The sequence below is a fragment of the Olea europaea genome, chromosome 10 (genome assembly GCF_002742605.1).
Source record: "Olea europaea var. sylvestris chromosome 10, O_europaea_v1, whole genome shotgun sequence".
NCBI classification, from domain to species: Eukaryota; Viridiplantae; Streptophyta; class Magnoliopsida; order Lamiales; family Oleaceae; genus Olea; species Olea europaea.
This window is the reverse complement of record NC_036246.1, coordinates 28,817,573-28,835,301: the sequence shown is the minus strand read 5'-3', so window position 1 is coordinate 28,835,301 and position 17,729 is coordinate 28,817,573. Positions and strand designations below refer to the sequence as shown.

At 34.1% G+C, this 17,729-nt stretch overlaps 3 protein-coding genes across 4 annotated transcripts; 1 reads left to right on the top strand and 2 right to left on the bottom strand.

Annotated features, from left to right (window-relative positions):
• Nucleotides 1-573: 573 nt before the first annotated feature.
• On the bottom strand, nt 574-6,696 carry LOC111401736 (glycerophosphodiester phosphodiesterase GDPD6-like). Of its 2 annotated transcripts, none has more exons than XM_023029614.1 (8): nt 6,578-6,696; nt 5,189-5,367; nt 4,713-4,896; nt 4,405-4,479; nt 3,471-3,580; nt 3,175-3,393; nt 1,703-1,914; nt 574-987 (listed from the first exon to the last, which is right to left on the bottom strand). In XM_023029614.1, the coding sequence occupies exons 1-8, from the start codon at nt 6,594-6,596 to the stop codon at nt 900-902; spliced, it is 1,086 nt and encodes a 361-aa protein (XP_022885382.1). In that variant the 5' UTR covers nt 6,597-6,696; the 3' UTR covers nt 574-899. The 2 variants fall into 2 exon arrangements, with proteins under 2 accessions (XP_022885382.1, XP_022885381.1); XM_023029613.1 differs by having other exon boundaries at nt 1,703-1,858.
• A 1,933-nt stretch (nt 6,697-8,629) lies between these two features.
• LOC111401737 (mitochondrial import receptor subunit TOM5 homolog) lies at nt 8,630-11,381 on the bottom strand. The gene is made up of 2 exons (XM_023029615.1): nt 11,216-11,381; nt 8,630-8,939 (listed from the first exon to the last, which is right to left on the bottom strand). Exons 1-2 carry the CDS (start codon nt 11,300-11,302, stop codon nt 8,862-8,864), a joined length of 165 nt encoding a protein of 54 aa, XP_022885383.1. The 5' UTR covers nt 11,303-11,381; the 3' UTR covers nt 8,630-8,861.
• Nucleotides 11,382-12,607: 1,226 nt separating this feature from the next.
• Nucleotides 12,608-15,012, top strand: LOC111401734. The gene is made up of 2 exons (XM_023029612.1): nt 12,608-12,829; nt 14,472-15,012. The coding sequence occupies exons 1-2, from the start codon at nt 12,620-12,622 to the stop codon at nt 14,895-14,897; spliced, it is 636 nt and encodes a 211-aa protein (XP_022885380.1). The 5' UTR covers nt 12,608-12,619; the 3' UTR covers nt 14,898-15,012.
• The last annotated feature ends 2,717 nt before the right edge of the window (nt 15,013-17,729 follow it).

Genomic DNA, 17,729 nt, shown 5'->3' with positions numbered 1-17,729 from the left:
TATCCACGGTCTTGGTTTATATAGAGACAAGCAAGCAAGCATTAGTGAGGATTGAAATGGAATCTCGTGTATAGCACAGAATCGGATCAATTTAAGTATTCATCACTATCGATAGAGATATTGGCTTAATTCCTATTGAAAGAGCTCAATTGCAAGACCAGTGTACCATTATTTTTTTTTTATCAATAGCTAGAAATCCACCATACCAAGATCGATAACCTAGGCCCTAGTTAAAATAATACGTTGAGGGCCTGCTGGCTACATTTTTAATAGCTTGAGTAACTCCTAATGGTGTCGATTCTATACATAAAAATTTAGGTTGCATCTATAATTTAAATGTAGACATCCGAATAAAAACAACAGCTCATAATTAATTACATTCAATCTAGATAGTTCAATCTCAAATAAGTTAATTGCGCAAATTAGTGTGCAAAGTGCTCGTGCGCCTTCAATGCACCACTAGCTCTTGATGGCCTACATCTCATGCGCATGAGCTTAATGGACTTGACTATATTAAGTGTCATATTAACAAAATTCATTCAATTGTCATATCAAGTGCAATACATTCTAGGATTCCAGAAATATTCCCAGAACAAATGTTCGAGAAAACAAGGTTTTATATATATATTTTTCTTTTGGCATTATTAGATGCAAATTCGACAAACAAATACACATTTCCAGACCATAAACAACAAATTTGGTACATGAAATCACAACTTTATTTTTCCATATTGTGAAGTCGTTACACTATTTTGTTTTGAACTTTGATATCATAAAGACAATCTTATCTAGCAGCTTATTTGCATCTCTCTCTCCAGTTGATAATGGAGAGGTCCATTCTTGAAATTGGTGGAGGCTGCCAGTGAAGTCTGTAAACAGTCCATCGACCCCAATCTCGTTTATCCAGTAATCGAATTCTTTGTATGGATCTTGACTGAAGTTGAAGTGTAAGAACTGGTTCTCGTTGCGGAAAGTGTACGGATGCACCTGGATAAGAAGAAAAATCACGAGGAGTTAATGATTTTGCTGATTCATTAAGGTCAAAATGAATGAATTGACAGAAGATTAGGTGAAGTATCGCAGCTGTAACACATTTCGTAGGACTGGCAACTTACTACCCACTTAATAATCCACACGCTCTGTAGGACCCACATCTTATGGACACTTAGAAAGCACTACCAAACAAGCACTAAGTGAAGAACCAGCTCCAAGCATAGTCCGTTAGTAATTTTGAAATTGTCTGTCCCTGAGAATGAGCTTACTTTGAAAACTTTAATATGAAAGAACGAGAAAACTTGTGCATGTTTGTTAGTGAGATGGGACAATCTTGGCTGGTAATAAAAAGGAAAACAAAGTTAATATGCATTGTTCAGTTCATTACTTTGTATCAATAATGCCCCTAATGAAATGTCCTCTGGATAATGGTCTTTTCTATTTTACATCCATTGCCATCACAATTGAGGATCATAGCAAGTAGTATAAATTCGCCTCTCCATCTTGCCACCACGGTTGACACTAAAGAGATTACTATAAAAAGATCTTGAACGGTGCAAATGATGTTAATACATCAGCAAATGTAGACCAAAAGATGAGCCATTTCTATGCGTGCAATGCAGAATCCAAATAATTTCAAATTTGGCACGTACAATAATAATATCCAAACAGAATCGGCTATAAATTAACTTTGAGAAGAAAAAGACACCTGAAGATTACGGGCATGTGCTCTGGCAACAAGATCAGTAGGTTTTCGCAGATAATTGTCAGATGCGGTAACCAATGTATCCTTCCACGGTCCAATCCCCACGATATATTCTTTGATAAAATCAAGATATTTGTCTGAAGTGATTTCCCAATATGACTGAGACACAAGTAGTCATAATGTTTTCTTAGCATTAGAATAACAAACGAAGCCCCCTGTTTGATGGCCATTATTTGGCAAAAACAAAATCTTGAATTGTGAATTTTTGGAGAATGTATAAATAAAAAGTATGATAAAGTTTTGAATTTACATGTAGAATGTTTTATTACGTGAATGTGTGGTTGAAAATGAGTATGTAAAATAATGAGTTTTGAAATTATGCTCGTCAAACAGGGGTGAAATAAATCAAAACTCTCTAAGGACAAGTCACACAAACAAATCCCAGTAAGATGTAAAGAAATTTTGCACAGTAACTTGAACAATACAAACGACAATTTTACAGAATTTTACATCTCCAAAAAACCAATAGGACAATAAGAGAGAATTTTAAGTCCAGCATATCATTCCCCGAAACGTTTGAAGAAGAAATATACCAATACCAAGGTTGAAAGTTTTCTCAAAGTTCAAGGTCATATTTGTCCAAACACCCACAATTTTTTACGACTTTAACTAGAATATAACATATAGGGTTGTCATTGATTAAAAGAATAATATATAGTACAGTGACAATTAATAGTACGAAGTAGAAAACTGAAGCAAGAAAACACAGACGATTCAAAGTGGTTCACTCTCAATGTTAGAGTCGATGCCATTCCAGAATTGCACTATATCGAAGATATATACTGTTTTAGACTCATGCCTATCTATTTTCTCTCTACTACGACAAGTAGAATATTTTAGACTCGCACCTTTCTGCAAAAGAAAATGAGGCTCGTCCTAATACCTTTCATATAGGTGGAAAATATTAAGGCGATCTAATGCATATACGAGGGGAAAAGTGTATGACATATTAAGCTTCACAAGTCGAACAAAGGTTATTAGAGCATCTTCAATCGTGGTGTAAAATATATCTAAATTATGATTTAGATCTTCAAAATGACCTGAAACCTCTCCAATGGAAAGCTGCAAAGAAAATGCAAATTGCATTTTTTGGTAGAAAATGTAAATTCACAAGAGGCAAAAAGTGGATTTACATCTTCCCATTGAAGCAAAATTCGAATTTAGATCCACCAAGATCTAAATGAGGATGCAAAACTGCTTTTGGAGATACCAATTTACACGACGATCGTAGATGCTCTTAGTAAAATTCCCATTTTCTAAATTAGACATGCAAACACTCTATGAAATTGTTTCCAAGTTCCACATAAGCTACCAATCAAAGGAGAAAGAATAATCACCTCAATATGGATTACATATTTTAAGAATAATTTTATATAGAATTGGCATGAACGAAAGTTAAAGAGAAAACAAGAAACCTGATTTGTGTCCTGAGTCGGCATATTGACATCATCAATTAGAAGTATTTTTGGCAGATCGGTCTGGTTTGATATGTAAAGAAGAGAAGTAGGAGCAAATGACTGAATAAAAGCAGGTTGTTTCAACCATTCCTTAGACATATAAGAACCTCTGTATCTGTACTTCTTGAGTATTTCCACAAACTTGTCCTCAAATTTCTTACCGTCTGGCCATTTTACCTATTGAAAACATGGAAAGTAAAAAATATGTTAGAAGCTATAAAATGATTATAACTGAGACAAACTATGAAACTCACTCTTTGATTGATGAATACTGGATTTTTCATCTCGGGATATATTCCAACAATTCGGTCGGCGTCCAGCGCAATTGAAATGAACTCTTCAAATGTAATAATAGAAAACTTTCCTGCATAGAATGACGTAAAAATTTCCATTAAAATTGATTAATATTTTCATCAAACACAACACCATTTTTTTTTTTGCATCACCAATCTAATACACATTTACTTGGGGGTCTGCTGACAAGAATACTAAAGATCGATTTTGTTAATCTTTACAGTGTATTTCAAAAGAGAGATAAAAAGGATATTTTTGTTTTTGTAAGCAGAAGTTCACAACCAAACTCACCTCAGTTGAATGCAATGCAAGAGCGGACGGCATAATTATCAAAACGATAACAATTTTTAATAGGGAATGCACATATCTCCCAACTTTAACAAAAGTATGCCTGATAATGATTGTCTTGTGGGGATAGTACAAACAATGTCTGAAGTAATATGCTGTTGGATAGAACCTAGTTACAGGGATTGGAAAAGAAGCTCCAGAGAAAGCCTGTAATCTTGAATATTAAGCAAAAATACTTTATATATCGTAATTGCTTGGACATTGAATTGGTTACTTAAACATTTTTCAACATTAAAAGCTTGTTTTGACTTCATTAAAAGTTCCCTTCATTAAAACGTATATCAGGAAACCCAAGAAGTTCTCTTCCTGCAATTCTGGTGTACTGTGAAAGTGAATTACCCACCTTAGATTGACTTGATGAATATATTCATAATTAGTTAGATGGAAGGTTTAAGAACCTTGGGTTCATCTGTTGCAAAATATGAAAATTTACATTGTTCAAAGCTTAAATGTAGTTGATCTTATGTTTATGAACTATGTTTAAGGATCACAGTATAGAAGAGTTATCTCTGTAGGTAAATTTAATGGTAAGAGGCAGGGACTGACCATTATACTGCTGATCTCGGAAAGGATATCTCTGCTTCACTCGCAACGACTTTAGCTCTTTTAGTGTGAAATCAACTGGATGTCATAACCAAAAAGTGATCATGCAATATATGGTCAATTTAGAGGAAACGCATATTATTTCAAATAACTTTGAATGCATAACCAGAAAATAATAATTAGGAAGAAAAAAGATATACATATCGAAGTATCGTCACATAACAACTTAAAGTTGGACGGTTTAAATTTGAAGAAAACACTGTAAGTAAATACTGCAATTAATAATACAAGTTTGCCAATTGCCACTGTACCTACGAAGTAGCCAGTAAAATTGGACCCTTGAACTTCATAGGTCCGCTTACGGTTGATGAACTCCTCGTGTTCAGCTATATCAGTCGTATCATCGAGATATACATCGTGGAAGGATATAAGAACACCATCTTTGGAGGCCAAAATATCTGTTTCTATGAAATCAGTTCCTTCTTCAATGGCTCTCTGCAAATTAATGTGTCATGTAGGGAAAACTATAGTTCATGGTTTACCATCAAAAGTTTGAACACTAAAATTTTTTTATTTCAATAAAAAATTATAAATTTATTAGTCAAATTCACTTCTTAAATGTGCATAAACCAGAATGTTTCGCTTGTTTCATGAAATAATAATTCTTAAAGGTGCAAGCAAATCCAACTGATTCCAACTGATTACTTAAAATGAGCAGGAAATTTCACAAGATATATTTTCTTGTAAACACTTAGATATGCAGATCACCATCAACATATATAAATACCTTGTATGCAGCCGTAGTTTCTTCTGGAATTTCACCATTTGATCCTCTATGCGCAATGTTATATGGGCGAAAAGTTTGCAGGGGCTGTCGATTTCCATTGTGTCTCCTGTTAGGGAGTGGGTAAAGAGATCTTGAAGAGCATCCAACAAGAAATAGCATAAAGATGAAAGGGAAAACACCTGCAAAGTGCGTTAATAGATGAAAAATTTTAGTACCATATTGAAGACAGAGTTTAAATAAATAAGTTTGTCCACTCTCTAACAGATGAATCTTTTAAACGAGGTGGTTCAACATGGTATTAAAGTAGATAAAGATCCCAAGTTCAAGTCTCAGCACAACCTAGTACCTACCCATTCATTTAAAAATTGTTCCCATGTCAAGAATTTTTTTGATCTTCTAGGTGTCTTTTCTTTGTTTTATACTGTATCTTTCAAACTTCTATTCATTGTTATGTTTGTACAAACCATATATAGACTCTTCTCCCTCTTTAAAGCACTATCATTACATTGTGCAGCATATAAGTTTGCATTCACACACATGCATCATTGTAATCAAGGCCACTAACTTCTGATGATACGTAAGTAGCATAGGAAAGAAAGAGAGCAACATAACGAAGAAATCAAATTTTTTGTAAAGCTCTGTCAAACGCATTTCCTGTTTTCAATCAGTAATGTTTCAATTCACTTCAGTTACATAACAGAACGTCTTCTTTTTCCTTTTATTCACTTATTCTCTATGATTTGTCCCTTTTGGACAACAACCATTTCAAGAATCAAACATCCAAATTAATAGCCATTCGCAAAGTATACCGAAAAAATAACCGCTAGTAAATACTTACTGGCCACTATCCTTTACTCGTTCAATAAAATACCTGATTGTTTTGGTTTAATTCTCACTGATGCGACATTCTCTTTTAATTTTATGGGATATATTAGATCTCAGAAGCAATAAATTCAAACAGCACTTGCCTGCCAACATTTAAAACAGGGTACAATTCACACTGAACTTTAAGCCAAATTCCATCTGAATTATTATACTCTTTTGGTGACTAGATTGAAATTGATTACAGAACAATGGGATGCTCAATTGGTATCAGCATTCAACTAGAGTTCCTCTTAAGGGAAGGTTTTGGGTTTAAATCGCTGGGGTATGAATTAAATCCATGCTGGGCTGAACCCAGTGGACCACACGTATGCAAAAGATGCATGGAATGGAATAGCACCTGAGGGGAAGACAACGGTTGTAACAAACCCACTTGCCAAGCAGAAAACCCAAAAAATCAGGTCAATGCCAAGAAATGTACGGATTCTCCACATTTAGACAAAACACGAATACAAATCCATATCCACAAGAATGATTACTTAAAAAGAATCGGGTTTTGACACTTACACCGAGAAGGAGAAGCCATTGGTGCTGCTCCTCCTTTATTGGCTTTCCTTTCCTCTTGGATTGCTCTTTAATTTTCTTGAAGCATATCATTATGATCGATCAGATTTCTTCTATATATAATACTTGCAGATGATTCCTTGTCTTAACTTTTACACATAATTCTTGGCATATTCCTAAATTTGATAACCTAATCATGAATGACTGATTAATCATAACCGTAGATTTATAGAAAGTGTGATCGATGGAGGGTGGTGATTTTCTTTGACGAATGCAAGGGGACAAGAGCTGTGATTTTAGAATATGCTCTCGAAATGACTAATTTGGCACGGGAGACTAGCGGGTAAATATGAAAGCTTTGACCTTTTAGGGTCTAGCAGCCTGCCGTTGACTTCATTGGTGCAGATAGAGATGGCAGTGGACTTGGGAGACTCGGGACCTTGTGGGCTCTGGTTTAAATGGGGATGATAGTTGACTTGAAAGACTTGGGAGCTTGTGGGTTCATCTCGTGAAGTTCATGTCCATGACTGAGTTCTGTAAAAGGGAAAGCCCCTTGTTCAGGGTCCATGTGGCGCCTGGACGTCAAGCCTCTCTCTTACGTAAAAATCGAGTTCGAGCATCATGAAAAGAGCTTAAGCTTTGCGAGCTTGTTCATGATTCAAAAGTTCAAATATCTTTATGAGCATACTTTATCTTTAATCACTATTTACAATGTTGTCCCCACTTCTCTATATTATAATATAAATTTACAAGCTTGTAATTGTTGTATATTAATATTTAGTGATGTAAACTTAGATGTAAACTCGGGAGCTTGTGGGTTCATTTCGTGAAGTTTGTGCCCATGACTGAGTTTCGTAAAAGGGAAAGTCCTTGTCCAGGGCCATAGACGTCAAGCCTCGCTCTTCTGTAAAATTGAGTTCGAGCCTCGTGAGTAGAGCTTAAGCTTTGCAAGCTTGTTCATGATTCAAAAAGTTCAAATATCTTTATGAGCACGCTTTATCTTTAGGATCATTCTATTTGTACACTTTTTTTTCACAGCACACATATATGCAAGTGGGTGGAATCCACGATTATTTGTGAAAGGAGTGTGAAAAATGTTGTGAAAAAAAGAGATGTACAAAAAGGATTTTTGTTATCTTTAATTACTATTTACCATATTGTTCCCACTTCTCTATATTATAATATCAATTTACAAGCTCGTAACTGTTGTATATTAATATTTAGTGAAGTAAATTTAGATGTTAATGTTAAGAAATAAAAAGAAGTGAATGGATAGATGAGAAAATTAGAAATCATGATAGATAAAAAGGGAAAAAGTAGGTAGGAAAAGAAACATTCGAGTCTTACTATGTTAAAAAGATAACAAAACATTGTTAAAGAGCTAGTTTGGAAGCACTTCAAATTAGAATTTAACTGACAATGTCACAAAATATTTGGATAAAAACAGATAATAAATTATGAATCTATAAAATGTGTAAATAAAAAGCATATTTGACCAATTTAAATTATAATTTAAACTTCATCAAACATAAGTCAATAAGTGATCTTTCAAAACGAACTCTGTTCACATTGTTTGTCTTCGCTAACTTCCACCTTTCCAATTGTTGGTGAGAGACACGAGACAAACTGAACAAAGCAAATTTGTCTTCGAACACTAGGCTGATGTTGAGGATGATGTGATAGGCTCTAAGGATGGCAATAAGTAATGTCCCGCATAATCAGTCCACAATGTTCAAAAAGCAGAGAATTTTGCAAAAACAACATAAATTAAAAGATTTCACTGCATAACATTTTGTCACGAAGAATTTGGTATTCAAATGGTTCAGGCGGATTCTTTCATTTGGGATTCATCACTCTGCATAAGAGCAACTAATCCGATAGTGCTGAGCGCTACATTGCTGTTATCACATCAAACAACTAAAAACAGAACAATTCTTTTTAGGCAATTTGCAAATAACAAGTGAATTAAGTATTATAAACAAGATAACATTTTTTCATTTCCCTGTAATGGAACTCTTGACTAGATGTTCGGTCCATACAACTAACAGGAATAAATGAACAAAAATTTTGACCTTCTTTTTCTTCCCCATCTTTAATAATGTCTAATATTTGTCCAATCCAACTTAGCCAACATATCAAGAAAGTTATTATAAAGATTCTAATTTTACCCATGGAAACCTCATTCAATTGACCTTCAGTTGACAGTCTATGTCATATTGAAAAATAATGTGCAGAAAAAAAAAATAACTAGAAGCTCGACTTGTAGGAACACAATCTTGATCCATAGTTATATGGCCATTAGAACACCATATTGGCGCATTAAGACAATGGAGCCAGCAAAGAGGCCTACTGCACGGAGTAATTTCTGCACAAAAAATGGGCGGAGAATGGGTATTAAGCAAGCGAAAATTGCATTATGTATACAGCTTTAAAAAAATGAAAAGAAAAGAAAAGATAATCTGAAACCAACAAGCAGATCAACACATGCTCTTGATCATATGGAATAGATATGGGAAATGAGCTATTCTACAAATTTTTATACCTTATGCTATTGGTAGAAAAAAATAGAACTATATGAATTAGGTCACTTGCAAAAAAAAAGTTAATTGTCAGACAAATTTGTCATTGACGAAGACACGATATATTATATTCTCAAGATGTAAATAAAAGGTGAATCAAAACTGGGGAAGAAATAAAGAAAAGAGAAATAGTTATTGCATAAAGCTCATACAACTACAAGATGAAGTATTGTCTGCCCATTGCTTTCTACGCGCAATATTGATGCCATTTCATTGAAGAACAAGAATAGCTAAAGACTATGCTAATAGAGCCACGCCAACTACCAAGCATAATAGCACTATTGGCACCCCTTCCCCATCCCCCTTTCAAATGGTAATTTATCTTACTATTTAAATGGCACACATATGTAGACGAAATATAGCCCTTGTTTGGCCACCACTATTTCAAAAAAGCATTTCCCTCTCTTATATTCAACTACATATTGTCCAATAAAATAATATTACACATAAACCCAAAACCTTTCCTTATTTTTTAGAAATATGCCATTTATACAGAAAAATACAACCACCCCCTTTGACAGATCTTTCTTGGTCGATTTTGATTGGTGGAAAAAACTGTTCAAAAATTGTTTTATTTTTAAAAGAACCAACAACTTTATGTCATGTGTTCTTCTGTCAAGTAATGTGTAAAAAAATTCTGTATAAGTAGCTTGATTGTATTTTTTAATCATACATTCTCTAAAAAATCATTATTCTAAAATACATTTTCACCGTAATTTGTTTTTATCTGTTTTTAACCGAGCCCAAACATGGTCATAATGATCAAAATACATGACAACTCCATCCATCAAATTGAATGCTGAGATTGCTCTCTCTTTATCATTCTCTCTTGAATTTATGCCCAATTTAAGTGATCTTATGTCTCAAGATAACACTCTTTAAAAAGCCGGGTTAAGGATGAACAGAGAACAAGTAGAAAATTTCAGACCATAAAAGAAATTAGCATATCGAATTCAACTGATGCCTTCAAGAAAGAAAGGAAAAATTAGGTTGGCGGCCCAAGTCAACCAATTTCTAACCATTAACATAAACTGGCTTCGGTTTACAATTCATTTCCCAATAATCTGACACAGATTAACACAAAGCCCATTAAAAACACTTAATTATTCATCACCATACACCATAAAGTTTAAGCTTCAATAAATGAACGATAAATAAGTACTTCCAAAGAGAAAACGCGTCTTTAAGTTTGGGAGTAAGAACCAAACAGTGGGAGCAATAATTGACAAGTGAAAAACTCATTCAACTACAAGATGAATCAAGATCCTGCATTTTCCTTTCCACGCCTCATATATATCCCATTTCACTGAAGAACAAGAAGAGCAACGCTAATAGAAAAGAAACAAATTCCTAATCGACTGCCAAGCATAACCATTCAGATCCCCTCTCTCCATCTGCTCCTTCAAATGCTTACTTTTTAAAAAATCTTATTATTTTCTCTAACATATGTAGATGAAATATAACTGTCAAAATGCTCCAAACAATTCCCTTCGATCAAAATATAAACCAAGAGTTTTCTCTCTTTATCTTCTGTCTATTAAATATATGCCCAATAGAAGCGTTTTTAAGTCCAGTTGAAGTTATAAGGTAAAAATGAATAAGGAAATGAATTTCTGTAGCAAAGCATCAAGACTCAATTGATATCTTAAAGGAAGAAAACGGAAAATTAGGTTTGCAGTATGATCCATCCAATTTCCAACCATTAACATAAGCAGGGATCGGGCTAAAGTTCCTTTCCTTGTCCAAATTACCCATTCAACACACTTAATTAACATATTACCATAGGCCACGAAGTTTAATCTTCAATGAATATATGAATAACTAGCAAAGCCACAGGAAAAAAAATAATAAAAAAAATCCGTAAATCAGGTCTAAGTTTCGGACTAAAAGCAAACTGTGGAAGCAATAATTGAACGTCTGAAAACCCTAATTTCATTGACAAATATCGTAATCAATTTCTAAACAAATACAATAACAAATCAACAAAAAATAAAAAATAAAAAAATTGATAATAATGAAAACGCGATAGCAGAAACAGAAAAGGGGAAGAATACAAAATTACCTTGTTGAGATCCCATTTATCTGGGTCATGGACCTGCGAATGATAAAAAGCTTTGATTTTTTCAACTGATATCACTGCATCCGCCATTGTAAACCTTCCTTTCTTCTGGATAGAGAAGAAATACAAAGAACTCTGTGTTTTTCGAGTGCGTAAGGGTTTAGGGTTTTAGAGAGTTAAAATCTCAATATTATCTGATTGCACTGAACTTTAGACACTTTTCAAATAGTCACATTATTTTCAAAATTGTTTCTCATGCCCGAAAATTAACGATTTTGGGAACGTTTACCAATTGAATTGAATTGATGACCAAGAAAGAACTTTGAAATTAAAGAGTATAGTGCCATTCAAAAGTTTTTAAAGATCACTAGTTCTTGATAAAAACTTTATAAAGACAACAACATAAAAGGAAATTTCAAAAGTACAACAATTATTCTAAAAATTTTAAAGTTTAGAGAACAACGTTGAGATGTAGTGACCATCGTCACTGTTTGACTTAATTTTGTATGTCTTTCACCATAATATTGGATGTTTTTACTAAAAGTTAAATAATTAAAATCATGTAAATTAATGTGCATTCACAAATATTGATAAATTAAACATTATTTCAAAAAAATTTAAAGTTCACACCACTTAATTACCTATTGATCGATTTATAAAAAAGATTCAAAGAACTTTACTAATCACAATATGCCTTTTATTCCATGAAGGAGATTCAGATCGAGGTCAATGACCTAGTAAATTTTAGCTTTTACCATTTGAACTAAGTTTTAATCTTCAATATGTTTTAATTTTGATCATCATTTCTTCTGAAATGTTTAGTCTTATTTGGTAGAAATTAAAATTTAGATTTTAATTAAATCAAAGTCAACAACTAATTTAAACCATACATTTTAGGAGATTTAGAATTTTTTAATCATACATATCTTCAATTTTTATCAAAATCTAATTTTAATCCCCATTAAACATAGGCTTATACTAATGTTGGGATACTCTACAATGGGAGTATCTCTGCATTTAAACCTCCGCTTAGTTTACTAAAACCTTTTAGTTGAAAACTACAAGTAACATTCTCAACATTTTACGTGGTGCAATTAGGAGTCAACAACCTTAAAAATCATGGTTCTGAATTCTCACCCACTAAATTCTATGAATCTATATCCTTGTATGAAGAAAATTGTTAGTGTGGATATCCTTGAACTTTTAGTTATTTTATAAATCACCTTTGGAAGATGGGAACCAAAACCCATACTAATTGAATACAAGCGATCAATTTGCAAGGAAATGAAAATTGTGGGACTTAATTGCACTAAATTGAAAATGTTGACCTCAATGAAATTCTGCTCAAAATCGAGTGACCCACAATGCATTTAACCCGTGGACGACAGAAGATGAAATTGAAATTGAATGAGCGATTCTTTCGTCCACTCATTATTCATACTACTGTGTGTTGGCTCAAAATTCCTGTGTGATTTGAGTGAAGTGACGATAATGATAGTGAGCATGGCAAATGCATTGACATTCTCTTCTGCATCTTATTCTCCACTTTTGATTCGATCAATGGCGTCACAGCAGAAGCCAATTCCTTCAGCTACCAAAACTGTTGGCTCAAAGAAGGTCACTTCATTATTACAATCCTAATAATCATTTTACTGCTTGCATTTTGTAAATTTGTCTGTATATATCGAATGCGTGTATGTAATTGTGTGTGTTTTCTGGGTTTTGTGTTGGAGCGGAGGAAGAAGAGTAATACGACGTCGCAGAAGAGACAATGCGACGTCGTAAAGTCTAGGGGGATTTAAGCAGTGTCGTGCTATTGAAGTTCATTCAACTGTAGTTTATGCCATCAAGATACATGTTTTGAAAGGCAAAGAAATAAATTGAAAGATGTTTCTGCTGCAGAGACTTAGCCTGAATTTCTTCGTAAATTGGCGACGTAAATTAGCTTTAATAATGAGGAAATTTTCTAGAAATTGTTAAGATCAAAACATAGATATGAAATCTATAATCAACATACAAGGCTTGGTGGGCTCGTGACAAAACTGACCTTTTAAGATGGAACTACAAACTCGATATGAATTATGAAAGTAGCTAGAGTGACATTTGTTAGTCAACATTTTATAGATTTCCAGCTTTTTCCTTGATCAAACAATAATCCAGACAATTTTTGAGGTGAATGGAGTGGAGAGGAGCGGAGCATATCCATTAAAGAAATGATTTTATAGAGGTTGATTTATGCGTATTTTTATGTGTATGAAGATAGAGAAGGACCAAAGGTAGAAAGGAAGAAAAAGTTGAGTACAGGATGACGGTATGACATATACTATAGTATTTGTGAGCTTGCATCAACTTGACTCAGATGAATAGAGAGGGTCGAGTTAGATTAGTAGGCGTTGAGTTGCCATTTTTAAGGAGGATATCAAAAACAGGTTGGTTGATAATTTTGAAACGAAGGCTTTTTCTTTCTTTTCATTTCAACTTATGGGGAAGTTTCTTTTAAAAAAATTGCCTAATTGCCTTTTTGTATCAACATAAATAACAATAAATAGATGAGGTTTTTCCCTCAATAACATTATTAACATCCATTGCCAAACTGATGGTGATTCTATCCTACAGCCGTGAAAACTGTTAAACCGTGTTACCTTACAAATTCAAAAGTTTGACAATTTTGAATATGAGTAAGGGTGATGAATGCTTCGCAGAAGTCCAAAACTTAATATTTAATTGTAGTGTGCCTATTGTGACACCTTAGAGGTACTGTACATCAAGTTCTGAATCGTGAAACTTTTTGCCGATCTTTCACTCTACATTGCTACACACATCATGCATACTCTATATTGGATATTATGGTTCTATTGTCATACATTTTTATTAATCAAGGAATTGGACCTTAATATTGAAATTAGCAGTGGCTTTTTGTAACTCGAATTGATTTGCCATGAATTTCAAGTTTCTGAAAGTATGTAATTTTATTTTTAGTCACAACTCACAAGTTCATGCATTCGTGCTTGAAATTCTTGTGGATATAGTAAATGGATGTTTCAATTAAGCATTTATTTGAATTTGCTGTGTAGTTTGTATTCCTGTATTTAACCGATCTTATTTCTAGTTAGAAGTCTGCTAAATCTAACACGTCAATTATCGATAATATTTGGCGAACGGTTTCTTCAAATACAAAAGGAAAAAATTTGCTGTTCCCATTTGGTTGTTTCCTGTTATAGCTTCTCATGCTGAAAGGAAGAAGCTCGTTTCAATGCAGAGTACAACCGTTTTCCCTCTTGGCGAGCCCGGCCCTCGTGTCAGCTCTTCAACATCAACGCCACCAGTGAAGCTATTAACACGTGTGGAGCAGCTGCGACTCCTAACCAAAGCAGAGAAAGCTGGCCTACTATCTGCAGCAGAGAAATTTGGGTTCTCCTTGTCGACAATCGAGAAACTTGGCCTCCTTTCTAAAGCAGAGGAATTTGGTGTCTTTTCAGCTGCTACTGACCCGGGAACCCCATCAACCCTTCTGAATCTGAGCTTGGTTTTTCTTATCTTGGGTCCTGCTTTCGTCTACTTGGTGCCAGAAGACTACCCTTGGGAGATTGCATTGCAGGTTGTAGTTGCTTTGCTCTCTGTAGTTGGTGGATCTGCTGCTATTGCAGCATCAAATCTTGTATCCAATTTGCAGAAATTGAACTAAACTTGCAGAAACAAGGAATTATGGGGTTTTAAGAATTAACTCTTTCATTCCTCTGCTATATATTGATTTTCGGATTGAATATCTCATGTATAGTATCATTATCCTTAAGGCTTAACCGGCCTATCAAATCTGAACTAACATACATCATTATGTTTGGCATTTAAGGGCCCGTCTAGCATTTGCTTCGGCTTCTTTTTTGGGGAAAAAAATCATAAGTCAAGTATTAAGTAAGCATTAAATCAAATTCTAGACAGTAAGTTTAAATTTAAAAATGCAATAGTCAGGTGTTAATTCCATTTTAATTTTAAATAATAATATTATAAAATTAAATTAATCTACCACACAAAAGTCGGCATCTATTTATCGACATCTACCTGATCGACAATTTCTCACTCAGCTATTAATGAGCATGATTGGCTCAGATGGTAGAGATAGAGGGAGAAACATAGAGGCTATTGAAAAGTATTGACTGAGCATTGCGGGCAACTGATCATCTTCTTCGACGGTGACTCAACAGTGCTTAGTATAATTTAAGACTATTTTTCAAAATTGAATATAAAACAAACCCATGTGAAAGTTAAAGAGTACTCACTGGCGCAAATAATTTCAATGCTCACCATCAAAATCTAGTTACTTGAATTTGTAACCAATTCGGAGAACTGAGGTCTGATAAATCAATGGCATATGATCAAATCTCTTTAATTTGTAACCAATTCAAATCATTGAATTTGTAACCAATTCATTTTGACATATGACCTGTTACACGTGACTTGTAGCCCTATGGACATTGATAAGTTACTTGTGATATTGATCCAATAACATGTGACCAATTCTCTTATATTCGTGACTTGTAGAAATTGAGCTATTTCCTATGCAAAATGACCTATGACTCGCTAACATTAATATGTAACCTATACAATATGCCATTTGACTTGTGAATGATGATCTGTGACCTGAACTGCAACATGCGATCTGGGAACTATAACTTGTGACATGTGAATATAAATTAGTGATATGTGACCAATTCTATTTGATCTGCGACCTATAGACTATGACATATGATCAATGAAGTGTGACTTGTGACCAATTTTGTCTGATTTATGACCCATTTACATTTATCTGTGAACTATGGAACAAACCTATGATCTAGTAATGTGAACTGTGACTTATCATACGAAGTGTAGATTGTTACTTGTGAATTGCAAACATGATCTGTGACCACAACCACAACCAACAAAAAAATCACAAACCCTACGGTGGCACCACCATCACTGCAATTGCAAAAATAACACACGATCACCAATAACGCACATCACACCACCATTGCACCACAGAACCACCATACCATCACCAAATCATCAATTACTGCACCACAGTACCACTACCGTAATGTCAACTAATATAGAACCATTGGCAACCACAAACCTCTATCAACTTTCTCAAATCATTTCTTGGAAAAGATAGAGAACCAAAGACCGCTACTAGTTCAACGCCTTCATCCCCTTCAACATCTCGTGTTATTGTAGCATCAAGTGGGCAAATCTCTCAAACTCCACAAGCATCGAAAAAATTTAATTTGTCCAAAGTTGAGCGGTGGAAAATAGAGTGTGGCCGGAGAAGATGTGATTTGAGTGCCAAAGATCCTCTCGCTCCTACAGAGCTCGCAGTAGCGATTCGACATTTAGTTCATCGGTCATAACAACGATCTGAAGGCCGAACACTAGCAGCACAGTGCTGACCTAGTCTATGTGACGTCGATGTAGCCTTTGCTCGCAGCACCGAAGTGTCTAGATAAGAGATGCAGTTGGATTCAATTAGGGGTAGAGAGAATGTGAGATTGAGAGATGAGTTGAGTAATATTAATTTTAATTAAAAACATGGTTTATACTTGATAAGTGTAATTTGTATACTTATTAGATCATATTATTAAACTTTTATGTCTCAAATTATTGAATTTTATTTAATTTGAGTTAATTTTTGTTTGTTTCGGTGTTGGACCCGTTTTGAAGCAATTGGGAATGAAAAGGATTAATTGACTATTAAATAGAAGTTGTGGATCGAAAGTGAGGAAAAGATGAAGAAAAGGACTAAGTTGCATTAATTATAATGGAGTAAGCCTTGAAAGATAAATTAAACTAATTGGGCTTAAAGTGTACTTTTAGTTGTCATCAAATTGAATAAGTGATGGAGGTTGAATTGGGCTACAATTAAGTGGCCTACTTGGAATAAATACATACATACAGGGGCAGAACCAGGATTTATGTTCAGTGCTGGCATCATTTTTCGACGCCGAATTTCGAGGTTTTGGTCATAGATTTAATGATGATAAAAAAATAAAACAATATTATAACATCACTAAAAACGACATAATTTATATATTAAACTTGTTCTCAAAACTAACTTCTCCGCAAGATCACCAAGGCCATTCAACCCTTCAAACTCTTTGTTAGAGCGCATGTCAAAAATATAAGTCTCAAGTTGATCGCTAAGTACAATATCATCTACTGCAGAGAAATCTAATGAATAAAGCTCAGCAAGTCTAATCAAGTTTTTCTTGTCAAAAGAAGAAAATGAATCTTGTGGGTATAAACAAGCTACACAAAGGAGTAACTCTGTATTTACCTCCGAGAAACGATCATTCAATTCTTGAAGTTGTAAATCGATGATAGGGTAGAACAAATCTACTCGATAATGATGTAAATTTGTAATTTTTGGAGAATTACGCTGAGGGCGACCACGAATTGCAAGGCGTACAAACATATCATCCATGTTGGGTATATGAATATAATGTTGTTGACAAAAAGAACATACTTTTTCCAAAAAGGAGTCCCA